Genomic DNA, 24931 nt, shown 5'->3' with positions numbered 1-24931 from the left:
AATGAGCGCAAAATATAATGTCTGCACTGAGTTGATTTTCTCCATCAAGGCTAAATTACACAAATCTGTGCAATTATGACAATACAACAATGGCTCTCCTCTCTCTCCTGGTTTACTCTTTTAAGTGCCAAATTTCCTTCCATCATTTCTATAAGATGATACCTAGACCTGTTCTATGTATGTTACTGTAGCAAACCTGTGCTGTTGTGTGCTGCCGTGTTCATTCAGCCAGATAAACTAGCAGTGTGTCCTCAGGCACCCCATGAGACAGCCAATGACCTGACTAATATGGGTGGTTGCCCTCGCTCTCTCGCACAGACGCACACACGCACACCTCCTGCAAAGACGTGATGAGAGCTGATAAGCTAACATCACTGACTGTGACATGTGTCCTTTTTTCTCTTTCTCTGTTTTCTCTTCTTCTGTGTTCCCTTCACCACTGCTCTCTCTCTCTCTCTCTCTCTCTCTCTCTCTCTCTCTCTCTCTCTCTCTCTCTCTCTCTCTCTCTCTCTCTCTCTCTCTCTCTCTCTCTGTTTATTTATCCCCTGTATCTCGGTTCATTGTTTTCTGTGGTATGCTATTTTTGGTCTTCAGTTAGTTTTCCAGCTCAAGCATGAACTCCATTCAGATAGTTTGCCAGCTCAAGCGTGAACCGCCAGCCCTAGTGCTGAGCCTCGAGCCACTGTCACAGGAACAGGCCCAAGATGTTTTATGTAAATAGTGATATGATGTCCTAGTTGCCTGTTGAGTGAAACAATTCATTCAGAAGTTCACCCAACCTTGAAGGAGAAGACCAAGTGAGTCACTCTGTTTTCCTGTTCATGTCCATAATGTTTATGCTAATTCAGGCCAGTCATTGTTTAATGCACAGGTTTCGTGCCATGGGGACAAATTTGTAAGGAGAGGAAATATAAATTATTATAAATTCCATTTTTAAGCGGTACCATCTGGTCTAGAGCCTGATTACTCCAAAACTTTATCCGGTATTTTCCACAGTCAAATTCATGCAAACACAACATATTGACTGTTAATGTATCCACTGATTCTCTCGAGACCAGACAGGCAAACTGGGAGAGCAAATTGATCCCAGTCTACTGACTCCTCATCCGCCACCGATGCAACCATAGATGCATGCTCAATCACGTGTAAAATAGTTGAATAATTGAAAAGAAAAATATCAGATAAGCACAATGGCTCAGCTGTAAATGAAATTGCATTCATAAAAGTAAGGAAATATTAAGAAGCACTGGCTATGGCTATTTGGGGGTCCTTGGCATGAAAAGGTTTGGGAACCCCTGGTTTATTGCATAAGCTGGTCCTTTTGCTTTGAGTCAGTGGTGTAGTCTACGTACAGACTTCCATAACATTCAGCTCCCTATACTCCCATTAACAATAACAACAGCAGGTGTATTTGCTGCAACACCTGAAATACAGTATATCAAATTGAGTACTCTTGTCCAAGTACTGTAGTTCTGTCTTGTACTACTGGCTGGGAAGTGTCCCATGTTGATGCTGCAGACTTGGGACAATGACTGGTTTGGGGACACTGCAGTTGTGAAGAAACAGGAAGTGGTGGTTGAGACTGAGTGAGTGGAGCCCTGCCCTGTCAAGCGCTTTTATAAGGCCAGCCTGCAGGTGGCAGAAGTCAGTTGCAGGTTAGGCGACCGTTAGTCTCACGTAGCAAGAGAACTATTCCACAATCTCCGAATGCTATATAGAGTCTGGAACCACACCAAAATCCGAGTAACGGAAGTTGGCATCTGTTCGTCATTTCCGTTCACGAAAATATATTTCAAAATATCTTTACATTTTCTTTTTTAATTTACATTTCTGCTTAGCACCAAGCTATTTATGCTTTGATGATTTTGATTTATATTAGGACAAATGTGCGCGACTGTAAAGACGAAACGGGAGTGGAGAGGAGGCTTCACATCCGCTTTTTATTTTACTCATGATCAGAGCTTCCGTGCTCCAGACTGTATGACCGGAAACATTTGAAAATTGTGGGAGGCAACAGTCTGGCCACGCGAGACTAGGCTACCGACTCGCAGCTAAACACAGCACAGAACAGGACATAACACCGGCTTCTCCCAAAAGTAGGTTGCTCTTCTATCTTCTCTCTTCTAATCAACATCTGAGTCAACAGTAAACCAAATAAGCTATAAGTACAATGATTAAATTAAATCTTGTGCATCAGCATCAACATGAACTAATCTGCTAAAACAGCAGCTTCATCTATGGTTATTACTTTTGTCTCATTTAGATATTGTTTCAGTAGAGAGAGAGGGAGAGGGGAGGGGTTCAGATGGCATTAACAATCAATAACAACATTATGGAAGCTACTGTAACCTGTTTTGATACCTAAAATAGTATTTTAACATACACATCGGTTAGCTCCCTAAAACTGTTACCACCACATATACATCGATCAAAAATAAGTAGGCTATGTCCAGGTTGATCATGTTGTGATCCTTTAAACAAATCACTTTCTATAGCTGTGCAGTCAAAACAGAAAGTTAGTTTAATGACAACACACAAAATAAATGATCACGGTCTGAGTCGAGGCGGTTTGGCTTCTTCACATCGCTCACTCATTTATATTCCGTATCCTCTTCTCCTATTAATTGATTGTACAATAAAAATCACACCCTGTGTGAAGTGGGCGGTGTCTTGCTAGCTAATCACAATACTGAATGGAGTCAACCAATCATGTACAAAAAATAAATACATTTATTGAAACACTCTTTATGATGGAAGAAACCATAACTTTTTTTTAAAGTTATGGTTTCTTATATAGGGCTATGCACATGTGTCATGTGACACTGGCCAATCACAGTCCTGAATAGACTGTGATTGGCCAATCACGGTGCAGGGTTAGGCGGGGTACATTTTTGGCCAATCACAGCGCAGGATTTGTTGTACAAATATCCAAACCTCACTTATAGGGGCGGTTTCACCGCCCAAAAAGCAGCTGTTCTGTGTCATTGGTTCCATTGATTCTTCACTCCCAATTTGTTGTGTATGTCCTGTTACACACTCATCATTGATTTAGCCCTCAAAAACCCCATGAGCACAATCAGCACAGCTGGGATGAAACACACACACACACACACACACACACACACACACACACACACACACACACACACACACACACACACACACACACAGAGTAAATAATAGATCAAGAGTCAATTGCTCAGATGATAGTCGGAGTGTGTTCAGGGTGTCCCTAGGGTGTGATTATATGAGGCAACACTCACACTGTCAATCATGTTCATGTCACCCATTAATCAAAGATTCAAAGATTGATTTCCTTTTCTTTCTTTTTTTAAATAGCAGAAATACCAGAAAGAAAGAGATAGATAGGCCTATGACAAGACAAACTTACAGTAAGATAAATTGATCAAAATGACCTGGAGAAAACAGTTCAAGGTCACCACCTCGATCCCATGGGGGCTTTTGTTACATATATTGTAGATAGACTCTGTATGTAATAAGCATACGGTCACACAGATTCTGTGATATCAAAGCATCTCAGTTTTATCACTGCATAATAGTAGGGACTAGGGAGTGACAAATACTTTACAAAACCAACAACAAATTATTTCAGAGACAAAGCTTTTGATGCAAGCAAGTACAGAATGTTCTGACTTATTTGTTTCTTTTAAACGTACTCTCTCCCTGTTTTGGGGTTCTGGTTCGAGCCATGAAAAGTAAGTACCGCAAGTAAGTAAGTAAGAAAAAGAAAGAAAGAAAGAAAGAAAGTGTTATATTTATCATCATCATCATTCATATTCCTGTGCATTGCACATTGTTTTCTTCTTCAGACTTTGTGTTAGAAATAAATCCACAAGATCATTTGTAGTTTTGTATCCATCTGTATGTAACGATTATATCATTTATTCTGGCCTTTATGTCAGTCAATCCTGCCATCCAAAATTATGGTCCAAAAACATATCTGGAAACCAACTGGCTGGATCGCTGGAATTTGATGTGAACCTTCATGAACACCTCACATTGTGCTTTTAAAAAGAAAAATGTATTTCCTCTGGCACCACCCTTTGGCCTCAAATTCCAATTACACACAAGTTATCCCAAAATAAAAAGGGAAAATTGTCATGCAAATGTATGCACTCAGCAAGTAAGAACCCTACTGATTTTGGTGACCCCATGGCCTTTCCTCTACCGCCGCCCTTAGGCCATTCCTTCCACTTGCACGCAAGTTATCTCAAAAGCTTGCAGAGTGCATACATGCTCGATGGAAGATGAACCCTAACTATTTGAGTGACCCCATGACCTTTCTTCGAACACCACCCTCAAGGCAAAATGTCAACACAATTCCCCCACAGTCACATAACCCACAGTGGCACAACACATACACAAACACACACACGCAAGGAGCTACTGTACCATCCAGCTATATATGACCTGACAGAAATAGCAGGCTGGACAGCTGTGAGTGGATGTGGGTCTTGACTGCCTACTTCAGTCTGAGCCTACTGGTTACTACTCTGGATCAGAAATGGAAGGACCTTATCCTTACAGACCTACATTTATCAGAAATTAGGATCTTATAGGAGCCCAGCAAGAATCCTACCAGAGATTATTCCTGTGAATGCTTGCATCTGTGTCTTGGGAGAGCGAACTGGCAATAGCAATACGCTGACCTCCCCTGTGAGCTGAGAGTTTGGTGTAAGAAATGGAACTCAGACCTATAGAACCGGAGAATGAAGTGACAAAGACAAACGGCAGTGAGGTAAACTTTTGGGTCCATAGCAGAAACTTTCTTTGAGTTGAATTGGACTTCTTTAAATAAAAGGAATCAAAACAAAGTATATGGTACACTTTTTCTCACAATATTATTCTGAGCATTAAAAACGCAAAGGAATAGAATAGAATAAAGCAGAAAAATACAAAATTAACAGGCCAGTTTGCATGTGCTTGCCTAATTCAAAACCTTTGGCGCCCTCAGGTGGCTGAAAAAAGTCAAGAATCTCTGTTTCTTTTCTCTCTCTCCCTCCTAGGTGGTTGATCCAGAGAGTGCACGACCAACCGATCCCTCCATCAATGATGACGATGATGATGATGATGACGACGTAACATGCGGGGTGGAAACAGGCCAGCTGTATGGCCTTGTTGGTGTTATAGCATCTGCACTGAATATAGCAGTGCTGGCAGTTGTGTGGATTGTGTACACAAATGATGCAGATGAACCACTTTCACCTTGGCGTCCATGTTTTGGGCATATCATTATACCAGACCAGAGATGACAGATCAGACTGACTAAATAAAGTGACTACTTACTCTATACAGATAATTCCATGGATGTACTACCTTTCTGGCTGTCTCAGGTATAACTGAATGACTAAGATGCATAGCATAGTCTGACAACAGCTTTTCATGTTCCACTACATATGTATACACTTACATTACAGTATGAATGTTCTCCAGCATCATTCTCACAGGAGCTTGAGGGTTAAGTGCTGTCCACACTCCACACCAAGAGTAACTATTAAGACAATTATATTGATGTGAGCATCCACACTTATGAACAATAACGTTGTGTAAACATGTTGAAAAAAGACCATTACTGCATCAAAAGTAATCATTAAACTATAGTATAAAAACTGGTCAAACATAGGCCAAACTGTCAAATAATATAAGAGGCAAACATTTTGAAAATAGGAGATCTACAGGCTTGTAGATACAATAGTGTAGTTCACAATATTTATCAGTGGAACCAAGTCCAACACAATGTAATGCCTCAACTCCTACAATTCCAAGTGCTTGTCAGGGTGGGGGGGTCCCTAATTCAAATAGGATTGTTATGGGGGGTCACGGCCTGAAAAGGTTGAGAACCAATGCTTTAAGTCACAGAAATGTCATAGTGATAGTTTCCTGCTGAGGTCTGTTACAAACCTAAAGAAATATCAAAAAGGTTTTTGCCATGGGCATACGGATGAGCGGACAATAATATTACCTCATCGAAGATGTCGTACTCAGCTGAATCTATGTACTGTTTATATCCATGGAAAAAACCTGAACATGTACGGTATGCCACTTTTCTTGCCGTTTTCTCCATTAGCTTAATGGTGTAAAAACATGGTCACATGCCTTACCCTGTTAGATATACTCTACAGACCTTTGAACTTCTAACTAATGTCTTCATAATATGAAATATATTATTTGAACGAGGCTTCTAACCACTGCAATCTAAACAAAAACACAATAGCATTATAATTAAATCATAGGAAGTGGTTCAAATTAGCCTCCTTCAAATATCACATGACTATATCAACACTGTATTGATACAGAATAGATATCCCCATACAACTGGTTGAATAAACATTATGTTTCACTATGAACTATGTTTTCAAACAACAGCACAAGACAAGATGCTGATAATAAATTATTATTATTAAAGGGAAACGAAAGCACACTAAAGAGAAAGCATCTCTCCTGTCCAATACTGACTTACAGATCTTCTCTAGAAATAAAGAAAGCTACTGTAGTATATACAGTATTTGGCTAAATGTGAATTTAACAATACAACTGTTATAACTTGTTCATACAAATATCGTTCACACATACTGAAATAAGTCCAACTAGTATTTTTTAAATACTATCGGGGCAGAGAATCGAAAAGAAAAAAAATGTTCTTCCATAACGAACATATACAGGACCGATTATGCTCAGGAATGTTCCAGATGAGGCTTTTAAGGAATGTTAGTATTAACAGGGCTGTTGTTGTTGATATTAATATCAGGCAGTAGATGACAGCTAGTAATAATATCAATCTTCTCTGCTACAGCCTTCAGGTCATCCAATATGAGTCTGATGCTGTGAGAAGCATTGATGATGGCACCCTGTGAAGTGTTGAGCTGGGCTGTGGCACTGCGCACCTAGGACAGAAATAAGCACTTCAATTAACATGCATAACATTATTCTACCACACATCACATCACTTTCTACTATGAAAATCTACTGAAACTCGAGCAGGGAATTGCCATGTACCCCACTATACGATATGTATCACAACACAAGGGTCGCGATATGAGGTGGTTTACGATACCATGTGTATCGCAATATGATTCGGATCACAATGCTAAATAAACATATAAATAAACATCGCTATAAGTTCAGTCAAAGTACAAAAACAAGGATATCAGTGTGTATATATGTAGATAAAACCCAAGCTACTGTATGTGTTTGCATGCATTATGCAATGACCATTATGTGTACAAACATACAGGTGCACTTGCGAAAATAAAAGTATTCAAATATTGATACAGGGGTCACTGACTAGAAATCAATTGATATCAGAGGTAGAAATAATATACTAATACTCAACCGTACCAATATATCGTCACAGACCAAACTGAAACTAGGAATAGTTTTATGTGTCTGCCCATGTGTAATTCATTGGTAATACCTCTCGGCTGGCATTGCCGTAAACCTGCCGTAGTGCCTGTCCCACATCAGTGCAAAGACGACCGTTGGACTCCTGCAGCTTCTGCTGTAACAGGGTGTCACCTGGAAAATGACATTTTTGTATATTTTATAATGACCTAAAATAAAAACACAACACCCTTTTTCATGCAGACTAGAACATTTCCTGCGGACTAGAAAATAGATTCCTTCCGGTAGATGAGTTAGATTTTAGGGAGAGGGGAAGTTACACACTCGTGCACACAGTTAAAACAGAGCCACCATTAATAATCTTGTAATGTTGTTGTATTGGCTACTGAGCAGATGTACTGGAATAATGAAAGGGTTAAGGGCCTTGCTCATGTGCACTGACACCAATACCCCACAGCACTACTCTCTGGACAAGTATGGGTTCTACTACAGACAGACTATGTGTAAGAGTGTCCGTTATTATTATTGCGAACGCGGAACGAGGCGCGGCAAAGCCGCGCCTCCGACCAAGTGGAGCTTACTATGTAACCCTGCTCAGGTTGTGTGTGTGTGTGTGTCTGTCTGTGTTCATGCTCTCATAATGCTCCGATTACAATGCACAACAGCCTGCCCCCCCCACACCCACACCCACACCCACACACACACACAGTCAATGTTCTCTCCCCATCACGGTGAAATAACACAGATTACAAGTCCGTAAATACACAATATTTTCGAGCTGCGTTCGCTTCCAGCGTTCGCGCGTCTTACTTGTTATTACCATCATCATATTATTATATACTAAAACAAATACAATAACTAGTATACTGTCCTAACTAACTTAATATATGACAATACTGTAATGATACTGTATTTTTTCCACTGATAATGTATAATGTACTGATACTGTATAGATTCAGTTTACTTTGTATTTATAGTATAGTCCATGTGTGGAGGGCCAGGAAAGTTTTTTTGTGCATATTTTATTATTACTATATGAGTATCTTTTTGCTACCATCAGGCTCAGCGGTATCTCCTTTTTTCTTATGTATCTGCCCTGTGTTTCTAACTGCTGTACTGTCTTTGGCAACTGAATTTCCCCCGCGGGATCAACAAAGGTCTATCTATCTGTCTATCTAACCACTCACCATGGGGTCTGTGTGTGGGACTCGGCCTGTCTTCCACTATTGACTGCAGGTCAGGGTGGTCTCTCACCACTATGAGGGGAGGCAAATCTCGCCTTAGTATCATCTGAGGGGTGTCCTGGTTTACTGCTGCAGAAATAATGTTTCTCCGCGCTCTGTCTGCCTTCTCCAGTTCCCCCTCACTGTCTGTCTCTGACGCCTCTCCAGGAACCTGAGAAGATCCAATATGTAAAAAAAAAATAACATTGTAGCCTGGTGAAAGATTTGACTTAATGTGTGTTACATAAACAGATACAGGAACACATATGTCATGCTCTCTCTCACACTCACACACACACACCTTAGCTCCCTCTGTGGATGACTGTGGAGCAGAGAGGGAAGTGATGTAGACTTCATCATCAGAGTCTGTCTCTGACGCCTCGCCCTGCACCACGATCTGATATCTGTTGGACATGACTAACACCACACACACACACACACACACACACACACACACACACACACACACACACACACACACACACACACACACACACACACCCACTTTGAGAATCAATGCTCTCTAAACCAGAGGTCTTCAACAGGGGGTCCGCGGAGGTACTGCAGGGGGTCCGCGAAATTGCTGTTTGATTAAACAATATTTTTTTTAATGTCAAATTGTCTTTAAACATAACATGAATCCATAGCAAACAGATAAATGGAGGCACAATGCACAATAACATGGTATTTTTATACATATTTTGTAGAGTTTTTTGTTTTGCACACCTACTGGGGCAGGTGCGTATAGGAGCAGGCAATATAAAACACAATTGTATACATAAATATACAATATATGTGGTAGCCCCCCCTACCCTACGAGGTAGGTGGTCCCCTGCTCCATCTACCCATCAGTTTGGGGGTCCCTGGCCTGAAAAGGTTGAAGACCCCTGCTCTAAACCATAGACCCCTGCTCTAAACCATACAACATAGCTGGTCTCACCAGTCTTGTACACCTTTCCTTTCATTCTTGCTGATACTTTCCTATCACACATCACATCTGACACGTTTCTTCACCTCTTTACCACACTCTCCATTGCTCTGGAAAGTTGACCCTAAAGTACTTAAAATCCTCCACCTTCTGATTGATTGATTGAATACTTATTAGCAGTTTGCCAAAAAAAAAGCACAGGAAAGCACAGTTCAATACAAGGATTTTAAACACAAGAAAGCCTATGGCTTGTTTCCTTCTCATCTCTTCTCTCTGTAGCCTGTTCCACTTGGGTTCCTCTCATCCACACACATGTATTCTGTCTTGCTGCAGCTAACCCTCATTCCTCTCCTTTACAGGGCATATATCTCCACCGCTCTAGATTTCCCTCTACCTGCTCCCTGCTCTCTCACTACAGATCAATGGCGTTTTAAAATATAGAATAATAGAGTCAAACCTTCACGATCCTGTCTGTCTGTCAACAACACAAATCACATGATGAGCAGCAACCAGGAAGTTGGTGTAAGAGGTGCGGTGTCACGTGACATGTTGAACTTGACTATCATTGGACGGGATCAGTTGGTAATCTTTTGCCTCTACTTCTCGCGACACCAGGCTTGCACCGCGGAGGAAACCTCTATACTGGTTCTGGTACTCAACATGGTGGCGCAACTTGTTCCTGGTTTTGAAAATGTTTCCATTACAACCCGTACATCTACATACATGTTCTATAAAGTGCTTACCCCACGGCCACAGATGTAACAAGTTGATACGCCTAGGGTTAAGTACCCGTTTGTTCCGTATTATTCAATAAAAAAGCATTTTAATCCGATCAGTGGTCATTTTCTCAAAATGTCCTTCATTGCTTTCAACTACGCGACCCTATCGGTTGGGAGGTGTATTGCACTCTAATAAATGATTTCTCTGAGAAAATGACCACCACCAATTGGATTAAAATGCTTTTTATTGAACAATACGGAAGATACGGGTACTTAGACACACCCGTTTCAACTTGTTACATCCGTGGCCATAGAGTAGGTACTTTATATTTGAAATCTGAACGTTTATGTAGATGTACGGGTTGTAAATCAAATAAAATAAAACCAAAACCAGGAACAAGTTGCGCCATACGTTCATGATATGACAGTCATGTTTCAGGGCTGACCTCTACTGTGACTGAGGGGGGAAGTACAATCTGTGAAGAGTTTCAATAAATATCTATTGTTATCTAAACCAAATTTTCACGTCTTTACGAAATACATGGCAATCTAGTTCAGCCAGACTTCAGGAGATCTGCCATGAAAAAAAAACCTTGCCTGCACATTTTTTTTTCAGGGCAAAAATGAGCCTCCTGTGAAGATACTCAACACTCAGGAAGTAGATGTCTTGTTTACTACGTGGAAAGTCACCAGAGAGGTAAAACTACCTCACTTTATCAACTTATAACAGACTTATCTTTATATCACACCTTCACCTCTATTTCCTACTCATTCGGGATCATGTACGGGATTATAAAAAAATATATATTTACAAGTTAAAACTCAGTCCAGAGCTGAGTTAAATGTCTTTCGCTAAAAACCTAGCTAATGCTAAACTGCTCTTCCAACATCATAGAGTTTCCCTAGTTGACCTGGTGCTGTGTGAAAGTACAGTTATTATAATGTGACTTTACTTGTTGTTGTAAGAGAACATCTGTGCTGCGTGTTTGTGTGTTCTATTCTATATACAGCGGTGGGAAGTAACTAAGTACATTTACTCGAGTACTGTACTTAATTACATTTTTGAGGTATTGTTTACTGGAGTATTTCCAATTTGCAGTACTTTTACTTTGATTGAATATTGATTGAATATTTTATTAGGCAAAAAATGTAAAACAGCACAGTTACATTTAAAATTTGTCTAACAGGTCCGTTCATAAAAGTCCTTGCGGACTTGTTTCCAATGAGGGCCTTGGTATTTAATTCATAGGCATATATAGTGGCACCACAGTTCAAATATCATTACAAAATAAACAGCCCAAAAAAATATATAACACTATGTACAACAAAAAAATAAAAAAGAGGGAAAAAAAAAAATATGTACAAGAACAGGGGGGGGGGGGGTCTGCTGTCTAACGGGAAAATGGTACTACCTCCACCTTTGGCCTCCTGAAAGGTGATTTTTTTAAGGCTCTTTTAAATGAGCCCAGCGAACTGCATTTTTTGAGGAATGGAGTTAGACTATTCCAATCCTGGGTGGCAGTGCTGTAGAAGGAGAATTTGCCCATGTTTGATTTATGGGTGGGTGGTACCAAATTGTTGTTAACGCTCCCTCTGGTATTGTGACTGTGGGTGTCGCTAACCTTTTGGAGGTATTTACTCAGATATGCGGGAATAGGGGGCATATCGGGCAAATTTGCATTTACAATTTTGAAGGCCAGTCCCATTTTTAGTTGTTTAACCCTGTCTTCCACCCTGAGCCAGCCTAGGCTGGCAAAATGGGTGGGAGAAAGGTGGGTCATGGGCCCCAATCCGAGGAGTAGCCGAATCAGTTTGTTTTGGGAGGTTTGAAGCTTAGTCTTCAGTGACACTGAGGTGTTGGAGTACCACAGGGTTCCCGCGGGTCATTAAAAAGTCTTAAATTGTCTTAAAAAAAATATCGGGAATTTAAGGTCTTAATTTGTCTTAAATTTGACCGTAGGTATTAAATTTGAAGGTTATCTTTTTAAGGCTCATGGGAAAATGAAAGCCATAAACATTTGTGCGTATTCTAGTGTTGAATTTTCCATAAAGATATATTATCAGTACGCTCCTCCATCTCTCCCATTGTGTTGAGAGCGGGTGAGAGACGCACACACAGCTGTCAGTGTGTGTTCCATAGGCTGATAGCCCCGCCCTCCCCTGTCTCTCTTCTCCTTCTCTCAGTCACTCACTCAGCTGGAGTTGACGAGCTTGTCTCGTTGCCCGGCCGTCAGCGTCAGCGCTGCAGTGTCGCTCGTTAATTAATTTGCTCCAGGTGTCTGTGTAAGCTCAGAAGCTCATTTAAGTGGACATTGGGCAAAATCAGAGCCTCCGTGACCGTTTTGGTTGATAAAGATAGCAGTAGTTGAGCACTGTTTGGCAGTACTTGTTGCTACAGAGCATGCTAAGTGCTAACAACAAATGTATGCTATATAACGGATGTCACTGGTTACAATGTGGAATAGAAACGACGGACGCTTCCCCCTCAGCTGTCATCAGGCAACAGTTTCAAGTGATAGGAAAATGTTTGACTGATCAGAAGTAAATCAACTTGGATGCTGTTGTGCTACACACACACACACACACACACACACACACACACACACACACACACACACACACACACACACACAGTTTGAGCCTTCACTTGCTGTGCTGCTGCGCAACAGGGCAGATCTCCACCAGGCCAGGTGGCCCTACCCAGGCCCATGAAATTGATAGGCAGTCTACAGTAGCCAATTAGAATGAAATCTGCTAAAACTGACTCATACACTAATACAGAACCATATATAGGCTAAATATTGTCTCTGACTCTCTGTCGTTTGGGAAAACTGTTCCTTTTATTTTAAAACAATTTCAAATGGTGAAAAAAGCCAATCTACAAGCTATAATTATTACAAATTAAGAAATACTATATTTGAAATAGTGAAAAATACAGAAAATAGGGGAAATACAGAAAATCTCTAATCTGTGATTCTAATGTGATTAATGTGACCCCTACAGTCAGTGAAGTCCAGGGCTGAATGTGACAGATATTGAGACAAATAGGCTATAACCCAATACATAATTTTATTAAATAAATTGGTTATATTTTACAGATAGTTACACTATTCTTGTACTATATTAAAATTAAATCATCCTTAAAGGGGTAGTTCACCCCCCAAATAACTTTTTTTCTATTGATTACTGACCATCTGGAGCCTTGAATTCATAGATATTTTTTTGTTTTTGTCACATTCCTAAGCCAATAATTTGATTATAATAAATGTGTCCCCATTGATTCCGGTAGGAGACACAAATGCATTTGTGTCTCCTACCGGAATCAATGGGGCTAAATTTATTATAATCAAATAATAAAGGAAGGAATGCGACAAAAACAAAAAAATATCCATGAATTCAAGGCTCCATGGGGTGAGTAATCAATAGAAAAAAAGTTATTTGGGGGGTGAACTACCCCTTTAACCTTCAGGTTAATTCATTATTTCCGTGGACTTAAAAATCATCGTTTTTTTATGGCCTTCTTTTTGATTGGCCTTTTACAGGCCCTACCAGCCTGTAGGGGGAGGTAGAGAGTAACATATTATGATACCAGCCTGTAGGGGGAGGTAGAGAGTCACATTATAATACCAGCCTGTAGGGGGAGGTAGAGAGTCACATTATAATACCAGCCTGTAGGGGGAGGTAAAGAGTCACATTATAATACCAGCCTGTAGGGGGAGGTAGAGAGTAACCTATTATAATACCAGCCTGTAGGGGGAGGTAGAGAGTAACATATTATATTACCAGCCTGTAGGGGGAGGTAGAGAGTAATATATTATAATACCAGCCTGTAGGGAGAGGTAGAGAGTAACATATCATAATACCAGCCTGTAGAGGGAGGTAGAGAGTAACATATTATAATAGCAGCCTGTAGGGGGAGGTAGAGAGTAACATATTATAATACCAGCCTGTAGGGGGAGGTAGAGAGTAACCTATTATAATACCAGCCTGTAAGGGGAGGTAGAGAGTAACATATTATATTACCAGCCTGTAGGGGGAGGTAGAGAGTAATATATTATAATACCAGCCTGTAGGGAGAGGTAGAGAGTAACATATCATAATACCAGCCTGTAGGGGGAGGTAGAGAGTAATATATTATAATGCCAGCCTGTAGGGGGAGGTAGAGAGTAACATATTATAATAGCAGCCTGTAGGGGGAGGTAGAGAGTAACATATTATAATAGCAGCCTGTAGGGGGAGGTAGAGAGTAACATATTATAATACCAGCCTGTAGGGGGAGGTAGAGAGTAACATATTATAATACCAGCCTGTAGGGGGAGGTATTATATCGGTGCCGCGCTATGAGCTTGTAGATCTGCTATTTTTGAATACCCAAAAATCTTAAAATGACACAGATGCGTTCCCGGTCTTAATGGATTAATAGAAGTTTTACCACCCGCTGGCCTGCACTCCCATTAGCCAATTTCAATATAGGAAGACATTGTTGCGACATTTATTTGGGTCTTAAATTACATTTGTTGAGGTCTTAAAAAGGTCTTAAAAAGTCTTAAATTTGACTTTCAAAATGGTGCAAGAACCCTGTACCAGGAGGTGCAAGCATAGTCAAAAAGTGGTTGAATCAGGGCCCCAGAGAGGGGCCTGAGGGTTGACAAAAGAGGAAACTCTGCCCATAAATTTGGTTCTCTGGTTTACTCTTTTGACCACCTTTGTAGCCATGCTTTCACCTGTCAGGTATTTGTCAAGAACACAACCCAAATAGGTAATCTCTTCTTTGCTAGAGATAATTGTGTCATCGACTTTGACCTTGAAATCATTTACATCCATCTGTCTGAGGGAATGTTTGGTCCCAAAGAGAATGGATTCAGTTTTCCCAAGGTGTAGTGACAGCTTCTAGTCCACTACAATTATTTGAGTTACTAGTTGCTTTGTAGATTTTGATTATTATTACAAAACATACATACCACTTCAGTTCAGCTATATATACATTTCGGCCATTTGAAAATAGCAGATCTACAAGCTCACAATGCGACGCATTGTGAGCTTGTAGATCTGCTATTTTCAAAAGGTTTTTAGACATTTTAGACATTTGAAAACTTGCGTTGAGTACTTTTACTTTTGGTACTTCAAGTATATTTTGATGCCAATACTTTTTGTACTTTTACTCAGATACATTTTGAATAACGGACTTTCACTTGTTGTCTTGAGTATTTCTACATTGAAGTATTGATACTTTTACTTAAGTAAAAATACTTTTTTCACCACTGTCTATGTAGATACGATGGCAGACGAGGTCCTGTTCGAGTTCCTACATATGGAGATGGTGTCTCATATTTACAAGCAGCAGCAGTCCAGTAAGGGAGAGATGGACAAAAAGGTACTGTACTGTCTACAGTGGTGTAAAGTAACTAAGTACATGTACTCAAGTACTGTACTTAAGTACAATTTTGAGGTATTTTTACTTTACTGGAGTATTTCCCATTTTCACTGCTTTTACTTCTACTCCACTACATCTCAGAGACAAATGTTCAATGTTGCACTTTTACTCCATTATTTGAACACTTTAGTTACTAGTTATTTTGCAGATATAAATTATTATATTATAAAATACGCATTAACCACTTCAGCACTATTATATACATAGGCTAATTGAAAATAGCCGATCTGTGAGCTTGTAGATCTGCTATTTTTCAAACATTTTAGCACTTAATAGACACATTTTCGCATTTATCTATTCAATTCATCAAACGTATATCAACAGTAAACATGATTATTTTTTTGGGGGGGTGGGGGGGTCATTAAAAGGTCTTAAAAGTCCTTCAAATGCCACTTTTGAAATGTGCAGATACCCCGTATACACTTGTATATATACTGTATGTTGGTTTGTTTAATGTTGAGTGAGAAAGCAATGTTGCATATTAAGCTAATCATCTTGGGACCCCCCCCAAAATAGTTTGGGGACCCCCCCTGGAGGTCCCAACTCCCAGTTTGGAAACCACTAATCTCTCAAGAACAGATTCTGCTCTGCGTTGGAATCTGTCGTGAAGGCTCGTCATAACATGTACGCACTGGGCTACAAGTGGGCGTGCCTTCAGATCAGGAAGCAGGCCGCGCTTTACCCAATTAAATGTAGTGGGCGGGATTCACGTGTCCGTCGATCTTTCCCCCTCGAAACAAACCCAAACTAATTTAACAATAGCGTCCGCGGAGCAGACAAAACCACGGAAAGATATTCACATTTTAACTTACTCTTTCATCATAGAAACAAGTGGGCTTATAACCAAAACGATCCATGTTCTCTGGGAGAAGTGGTGTTAGTGTTCCGTGTAGAAATATTGTCAGTGGGAATGAAAACATAGTGGCACCACCGGAAGTGAAAGCTGAAGGCAGACCTAAACCCCGGTTTCCTTTGTGCACGGGTGCTACGTCGCCATTGTCCCAGAGCCAGTGAGAGATAGTACAAACAGCAGAGGGCGCTGTTTTTCATTCTCACTGGCTCTGGGTTCCCAGATTGGGAAACCACTGACCTAGACTGAACTGATCTGGCGGAATCCTTGGTAGTCTTATAAAAAAAAACAATAATTGCAGTTTTGAAATGATGTGAAATGTGATGTGACTAGGCTTGACTGAACAGTCAGCAAACTAGGTTACAATGTAACTGATTGTAGTCTGTCACTGTTACAGGACAGAGCCACCTGTGTTTCTATCCTGGAGAACATGGGCTTCAGAGTAGGACAGGGTCTCATTGAGAGGTAGGTGTTTGTGCATGCATGTGTGTAGGGATGGGACCATATGACAATTATGTCACGATTATTGTGGCACAAAATTATTGCAATTAACGATATTGTAGGGATAATCAAAATATACTTAAAACTTAAAATGGCACTTTTGTTAGCCACTTGAACCCCCAGCATCCCTATTCTGGGGGGAAAGTTTGCCAAAAATAGCCGATCTGCTATTTTTTGGCAAATCGATTTGTGTACAATGAAATAAGAGCGTAGCAAATGCGTTCTTTGCAGGTCTGTTTGAGGGTATAGGGGGTTTAAGTGGTACTGAATTTGCTGCTCAACAAAAGCTCCTTGGGTATGACTGAGGACAATTTCACGATACATTAAAATCTCCACGATACGATTATTGTGAGTGTTCTTTTATGACGATAAACGATAATAACGATGATCATCCCATATTCTTTCAAACATCAATGCAATTCTAGACCGGTCATTTTCTCCCTCTACCTCATTTCTCTATTGAGGTTAACCAAGGAGTCGCCCAGCTTTAAGGATGAACTCGATGTAATGAAGTTCATCTGTAAAGACTTTTGGACACATCTCTTCAACAGGCAGATTGACAACCTCAGAACCAACCATCAGGTACAACAACCTAAAAAAAGACTGTAGCTGGACCTCACAAGCAATGGAAGGGCAGAGAGTAGAATAAACTATGACTGTAGTTTAGAGAAGAGAGATGAGAACCTCTGAAGAAGACCTGAACTAATTCCAGTGCATGTCGTTTTGTTCAACAGGGCACTTATGTTCTCCAGGACAACAGGTTTAATCTCCTAACTCAGCTGTCGAGTGGAAAGCAGTACATGGAAGATGCTCCTAAGGTGAGGAAACCTATTACCGTAAATTTCGGACTATAAGCCGCAACTTTTTTCCCATTTTTTGACCCTGCGGCTTATATAATGGTGCGGCTTATCTATGGATCTTTACAGCTAACGGCCACTAGGGGACCTCCTAAATCTATGGATTTTACACCCGCGGCTTATAGTCCAGTGCGGCTTATATATGTACAAATCATTCAATTTAGCTGCTGCGGCTTATATTCAGGTGCGGCTTATAGTGCTGTCAAATAGGGAATAACAATGCTTAAGCCGACAAACCTTGTAAAACCAGCGCCTCTCAGAATTGGGAGTGATTTGATCAAAGACATTAGTTGAGCAGCATGGTGCAAAAAGCCTAGAGTAGAGTAACGTTTCAATAACAGGTGTCTTAGTTCGTACTGAAGACACCTGTGAAACATTAGTCTAGTCTTTGTGCACCATTACAAAATGCCAAATTGACTGTGTGTGCTGTAGAAGTAATTTATTTCTTCATAACATTAGAAATGGATACATACTGAACTAGGCCGCAGACCCCCATTTGAATAAGATTGTGTGTCTCCAAAAGAGAAGATAACAGTGAAGAGAGTGAAACCTATGATGGAATGGTCATTTTCTATACATTATCTCTACTAGCCAGTGAAATAATAGTGATATTAAACTGTTCCTCATTTTGTTAGGGACCCCCGGGCAACCCCCTCAGACCCCCTCTTTGAGAGCCATCGTACTAAGCTGTTTTGTTGCCCATGTTTGCATGTGTGGTTGAGTGTTTGTTCCTCTTTGTTTTCCTCACTTTATGTGTGTGTGTGTGTGTGTCCTATATTCAGTACCTGGCCTATTCCTGTGGTATGGTGAGAGGAGCTCTGTGTAACCTGGGCCTGGACAGTGTAGTGACAGCTGAGGTTTCTCTCATGCCATCATGTAAGTACACGATCGCTTTGATATACTTCCATGTTTCCTATGTGCAGTCAGTGGTGGAAAAAGTACTTTACTTAAGTAAAAGTATCAATACTGCAATTGAGAAATACTCTGTTACAAGTAAACGTCGACCGGTATTCAAAATGTACTTTACTTGAGTAAGGTACAAAAGTATTGGCATCAAAATGTACTTCAATGTACCAAAAGTAAAAGTACTCATTATGCAGACTGTCCCGTTTCACAAGTTATCAGATGTCTCGTTGTGAGCTTGTAGATCGGCTATTTTCAAATAGCCAACCTTTAAATAGGACTGAAGTGGTTAATGTATGTTTTGTAATAATAATCCAAATCTACAAAGTAACGAAAGTTTTCTAATAATTGTAGCGGACTAAAAGATACAATATTTGACTCTGAGATGTAGTGGAGTAGAAGTAAAAAGTATAACAAATTGGAAATACTCCAGTAAAGTAAAAGTACCTAAAAAATGCAGTACAGTTCTTAAGTAAATGTACTTAGTTACTTTCCAGTGTGCAGCACATTTGGAATACCATGGTCGTGTATAGAGAAGCTGCCATGTGTAACTACCTGGATTCAAACCTGGCTCTCCCGCATGGGAAGAAATCTACCGCCCATGCAAAAGGGGAATACCCCCCCTGGCCAAGGGAGACATTAGGCTTCTCACTGGGATACAGGCAGGGCTACTCCATTACGCATGCTAAAATGCCAGTGTCCCTTGTTGCCAAATGGGCAACGGTGTTACTGTAACCTTGAGTGGCTATTTATTTAGTTTGTTCCATTTCTCACTTGGTTTTGTCATTTTAGAGCAGTGGTTCTCAAAGTGAGGTCCAGGGACCCTCAGGGCTACTTAAGGGGGTTCCTTAAGAGGTCTGTAACTCTGAGAGTGTACAAATGGAACCAAATGGACCCTTTCGGGTCCATTTGGTTCCATTTGTACACTCTCAGAGATATGGTGGTCCGTGAAATTAAAACGTTTGAGAACCACTGCTTTAGAGAATAACTATATTAGGACATTTTTATGTAGATTTGGGTTGATGGCAGGTTGATGGTAGGTTGGTTGATGGCATCATCATTGACATAAAGGTCTCTCTCCCCCCCCCCTCTCTCTCCATTCTACCTGTCAGGCAAGTTCCAGGTGGTGATCCAGAAATTGTGACCTGAGCCTCATGAAGTGAACTTTGTATGTAGGACAGAGAATACTCCCTGAACAGCGTGTACCTGCATAGAAAGTTAGGATCTTTATCCTGAGCGCAGAACAACAAGTCAGAGGGAATCAGACACCAGCCTAATTTCCAAATGCAGGTTCAAAGCAGGGCCAGCGCATTCTTTGGCCTATGCTCGTCACCAGCCACTAGAGGGCCAAACAGGCCACGTTTTATGTCCATTGTCCATCCTCCCTACAGAGAGAGGTCACAGTGTTCTAACTCAGTGATTCACAACCCTGTGGGCCCCCAAATAATTTGCAAAACACTATGACTTTTTTGAGAACATTAACATTCATCCATTAAGACCGGGAACGCCTCTGTGTCATTTTAAGATTTCTTTGAGCTTCTATTCAAAGAAATAGCAGATCTACAAGCTCATAACTATGAGCTTGTGGATCTGCTATTTTTGAAAAATCATGGAAATGGATGTTTTTCTAAAGCAAACATTTGTAACATATGTTGTTCCAGTGACCTCCAGAAGCAAAGATTTGAGTTAAAATTGTTGTTTCCAAAAAATATATGTATTCAAAGATTTGCACAAAATGTTCAAAAAGAGCAGATCTACAAGCTCATAGCGCGGCACTCGGTGCCGCGTCATGAGCTTGTATATCTGCTATCCCGAATAGTATTAAAAAAAAAGTATAAAATAATGGTTATAGCTTAAACAAATCTAAAATGACACTATGGGTTCCTGGATTGAATGGGTTAAAAAAAAAGAATGTCGCAATCGATCGATTGATCATTTAAAATGAACGATCGATAGAAAATGCATACATACATGGCTGCCCCGTGTTAAGTGGTCAGATGGGTGGGCCGCGAAACGCTTTTTGGGATTTTCAAGTGGGCCCTGATTACAGACGAGGTTGGGAACCACTGCTCTAACTCCATAGTCCTCCAATCCGGTGCGCCGTCTGCTTCAAATAACTTTATTGACATAATTATGTTTTATCTGTTCAAATATATCCTGGATTGTAGCTTTAATAATTTTTTTGCATTTGTTTACCTACTGAGGTCATCTCCCTTAATGACTTACGTGTTCAAATAATGTCTAATGCAACCAGGATGGGCCGCTGGTTCTGACGGGTACTGTTTGGACCTGCTGTGGGAAAGCAGCCTTGTTGAGTGCTAGTGGCTCTGACCCACCCATAATGTGAATGTAAACATAAAGGTCCTTTTTTTTAATCTGGGATGCTTTCTTTCATTCCACTTTATATTACCAAATTAGACCGGACAAAAACCTTAGAGAATGGCTGCAGCCATTACATTACATTATGGTTTGCAGCAGCTAGTCATTTTTGTACACAAATCATTCAAATGTTTATTTATTTTGGTCTTTGTACAGCAATAATGTCTAAGTGTACATGAAGACTTATTTATGGAATACATTCACTGCCAGGTTACCTCCCATCTCTCTCTCTCTCTCTCTCTCTCTCTCACACACACACACACACACACACACACACACACACACACACACACACACACACACACACACACACACACACACACACACACACACACACACACACACACACAGACAGACAGAGGTGAGATCAATTTAACAATAAATGTTAACTTTAGCCCCACCGTGAAACCCTGAGGGGAAGAAAGTCAACATGCTGTTGCCTCATCTTACCACTAGAGGGGAGCATTATAACATCTAACCTTTTGTTTGCCCTTGTAGTCCCCTTACATCCTATTCCCTTGACTCTATAGTTTTCTCTCCTCTAGTGCAGTGATTCTCAACCTGTTCGTCGGGATCCCCACATGATTTTGGGGGGTCGCCAGATGACAGTAAAGTGACAATTCAAGGAATTTGAAGACCTTTTTAATACAAAAATCAAATTAAAAAAACACTTTTTTTCAACAAACTATACTATAAAAACTGGTCAAACATTGGCCAATATAAGAAAGAGGCACAAATAATTGTGCCTCTTTCGCAGTGCGAGGCGTTGTGAGCTTGTAGATCGGCTATTTTCACAATATTTATCTGCGCAACCAAGTCAAACTAAATGTAATGCCTCACCTCCTACAATTCCAAGTGTTTGCGGTTCAAATTGTTTTTGGGTGGTCCCCAGTTAAGAACAATTAATTATTTTGGGGGGTCCCCGCCTGAAAAGGTTGAGAACCACTGCTCTAGTGTAGTAGACATATTTTAACGAAGACACCTGTTGTCTGATAGGAGTTTGATAGAACATGATGTGGACACTCATGCGAGTGTCAAAGAGTATAAGGGTGCTGTCTGTATTTCACCTCTGTTCCATGACATGAATGAAATATTTTTTACAGAATAAAGCATTTTGTATGCAACTAATAACCATGTCTTTGTGCTGTTACTTCTGACACCACAGTTAAGTGATTAAGTCCTTGTGGTAATGTGTCTGTGCTGTGAGCCTACTGTATATCTCCCTTGGATATTCTAATGCTCACCATTCAGGGTTAGAGTGGTGGAAAAATCACATTTCTTACTTAATGCAGAAACACTCTGTTACAAGTAAAGTAAAGCAAAATTTTGTTGAGTAAAAGTACAGAAGTATTGGCATCAAAATGTACTTAAAGTACCACAAGTAAAAGTACTCATTAGCCTATGCAGAATGTCCCATTTCTCAACTTATGTCTAAAATTTATAGAAATCTTTTGAAAATAGCAGATCTACAAGCTCACAACGTGTTGCATCGCGACACGTGAGCTTGTAGATCTGAGCTTGTAGTTCTGAAGTGGTTAATGTATGTTTTGTAAATATCTAAATCTACAAAGTGACTAGTAGCTTAAGTTGTCAAATAATTGTAGTGGAGTAAAAAGTATCTGCCTTTGCAATGTGAAGTAGAAGTAAAAATATAGAAAATCGGAAGTACTCTAAATAGTACTTGAGTACATGTACTTACTTTCCACCACTGCAGAACAATTACCTCTACTCAGAGTAATTCATGTGTAAAGGAGTAGTCAGTCGACTGTAAGTGATAAGTGATATTGTTTGGTTAAAACTAAATACAATTTGTAAATAATAAAAAGAAAAAAGTTAAAGCTCTATTCTGATGGACATTTTTAATTTATTAGCAATAACATTGTTATAGAGTGTTCAGTAATAAGGGTCTCCCCTGTCTCTCCAGCTCTTTACTAAATAGAGCATGCATTTTCAGGTGGTTTGACAGTTTCATCCAAACAGGAGAGAGAACCCATTTATCAACTTCAATTTTATTGCGTTCCAATTCCAATATTGTCTGCTATTCCTTAAGCTGTTGTTTATCCTATCTCATGTATGAATTCTGTCTCCTGATTGGATGAAATTGCTATCCCGACCTGAAACTTTTTCTGTTTACTAAATAGCTAGAGAGACAGGGAGGCACCTGGCATACCGATTTTGGGCATGGCATTATAAGTGAAGTGTTTAACATTTAGGGGAAATAGCCAGTGGTGTAAAGTACATTTACTCAAGTACTGTACTTAAGTAAAAAAAAATGGGGGGGGGGGGTATTTTTTACTTTACTGGAGTATTTCCAATTTTCAGTACTTTTACTTCTACTCCACTACATCTCAGAGGCAAAATATTGTACTTTTACTCCACTACAATTATTTGAAAACTTTAGTTACTAGTTACTTTGCAGATATAAATCATTATTATAAAACATACATTAACCACTTCAGCCCTTTTACTTGTAACAGAGTATTTCTACAATGCAGTATTGATACTTTTACTTAAGTAAAAAAAATTTAGTACTTTTTCCACCACTGAAAATATAGCACATCTTGCTTTGGGCTTATAGATCGACTATTTTTGCAAGACACATCATACCAAGAAGCATAAAATAGGGCTTAAGTGGTTATAACGTTGACAAGGTTAGCCAAAGTTTGTCTCAGTTGACATCTGTGTGGAGAGGGCTCAATTGTCTTCAGCTCAAAGAAGTTCCAGTCAGACTGGCTCTTTATGCTCTCCAATGATCCAGCCCCACAGCCGCTGACTATAAACTATGTTTGGTCACAAAGAAACAGCCATAAAGTATCAATGGTTGACATAAAACAGGGGGAGGAGGCGATGACGAGGAAGAAGAGAATGACTTGGACTGCACTGCATCTCAATGCTCTAGAACTTCACGGTGAAATCCATAGTGTTAATTTAAATCCGAGAGTGTAGAGGGGAAAAATGGACCCTAAAACACTAACACTCCGGATTTTACTGTGTTGGTCTCATAAAGTCTGGGTCGGGATGATCGGCGCTCAGCAGGAGGGCGGAGGAAGAGATACAGAGACCGGCTGAAGGCTTCACTAAGGCCGTGGTTCTCAAACTGTGGGTCGGGACCTCCAGGGGGATCCCCACATGATTTTAGAGATGACAGTAAATTGTCAATTTATACCCCCAAAAAAGAAAGAAATTAAAAAGACCATTACTGCATCAAAGGTAATCAACAAATTATAGGCTAATATAATATAAACATTTGGGACGCGAGGCATTGTGGGCTTGTAGATCTGCTATTTTCACAATATTTATCTGTGGAACCGAGTCAAACTAAATGTAATGCCTCAACTCCTACAATGCTAAGTGCTTGTTGGGGTGGGAGGTCCCCAGTTCAAATATGATTATTTTGAGGGGTCCCCAGTTCAAATATGATTATTTTGAGGGGTCCCCAGTTCAAATGTGATTATTTTGGGGGGTCCCCAGTTCAAATATGATTATTTTGGGGGGTCCCCAGTTCAAATGTGATTATTTTGGGGGGTCCCCAGTTCAAATATGATTATTTTGAGGGGTCCCCAGTTCAAATATGATTATTTTGAGGGGTCCCCAGTTCAAATATGATTATTTTGAGGGGTCCCCAGTTCAAATATGATTATTTTGAGGGGTCCCCAGTTCAAATATGATTATTTTGGGGGGTCCCCAGTTCAAATGTGATTATTTTGGGGGGTCCCCAGTTCAAATGTGATTATTTTGGGGGGTCCCCAGTTCAAATATGATTATTTTGGGGGGT

At 40.2% G+C, this 24931-nt stretch overlaps 2 protein-coding genes across 3 annotated transcripts; one reads left to right on the top strand and one right to left on the bottom strand.

The window, feature by feature from the left end:
• Nucleotides 1-4851: 4851 nt before the first annotated feature.
• bloc1s3 (biogenesis of lysosomal organelles complex-1, subunit 3) lies at nt 4852-10033 on the bottom strand. The gene is made up of 5 exons (XM_080429069.1): nt 9971-10033; nt 8887-9002; nt 8550-8757; nt 7436-7536; nt 4852-6905 (listed from the first exon to the last, which is right to left on the bottom strand). The coding sequence occupies exons 2-5, from the start codon at nt 8998-9000 to the stop codon at nt 6720-6722; spliced, it is 609 nt and encodes a 202-aa protein (XP_080285195.1). The 5' UTR covers nt 9001-9002; nt 9971-10033; the 3' UTR covers nt 4852-6719.
• Nucleotides 10034-10867: 834 nt separating this feature from the next.
• trappc6bl (trafficking protein particle complex subunit 6B, like) lies at nt 10868-21510 on the top strand. 2 transcript variants are annotated; one of them, XM_080429047.1, is made up of 7 exons: nt 10868-10929; nt 15506-15606; nt 16914-16981; nt 17482-17599; nt 17752-17835; nt 18657-18750; nt 19890-21510. In XM_080429047.1, exons 2-7 carry the CDS (start codon nt 15511-15513, stop codon nt 19919-19921), a joined length of 492 nt encoding a protein of 163 aa, XP_080285173.1. In that variant the 5' UTR covers nt 10868-10929; nt 15506-15510; the 3' UTR covers nt 19922-21510. The 2 variants fall into 2 exon arrangements, with proteins under 2 accessions (XP_080285173.1, XP_080285174.1); XM_080429048.1 differs by having other exon boundaries at nt 10912-11014.
• Nucleotides 21511-24931: the final 3421 nt, after the last annotated feature.

Source organism: Gymnoscopelus braueri (assembly GCF_963280865.1).
Source record: "Gymnoscopelus braueri genome assembly, chromosome: 5".
NCBI classification, from domain to species: Eukaryota; Metazoa; Chordata; class Actinopteri; order Myctophiformes; family Myctophidae; genus Gymnoscopelus; species Gymnoscopelus braueri.
This window is presented reverse-complemented; position numbering and strand designations above follow the sequence as displayed.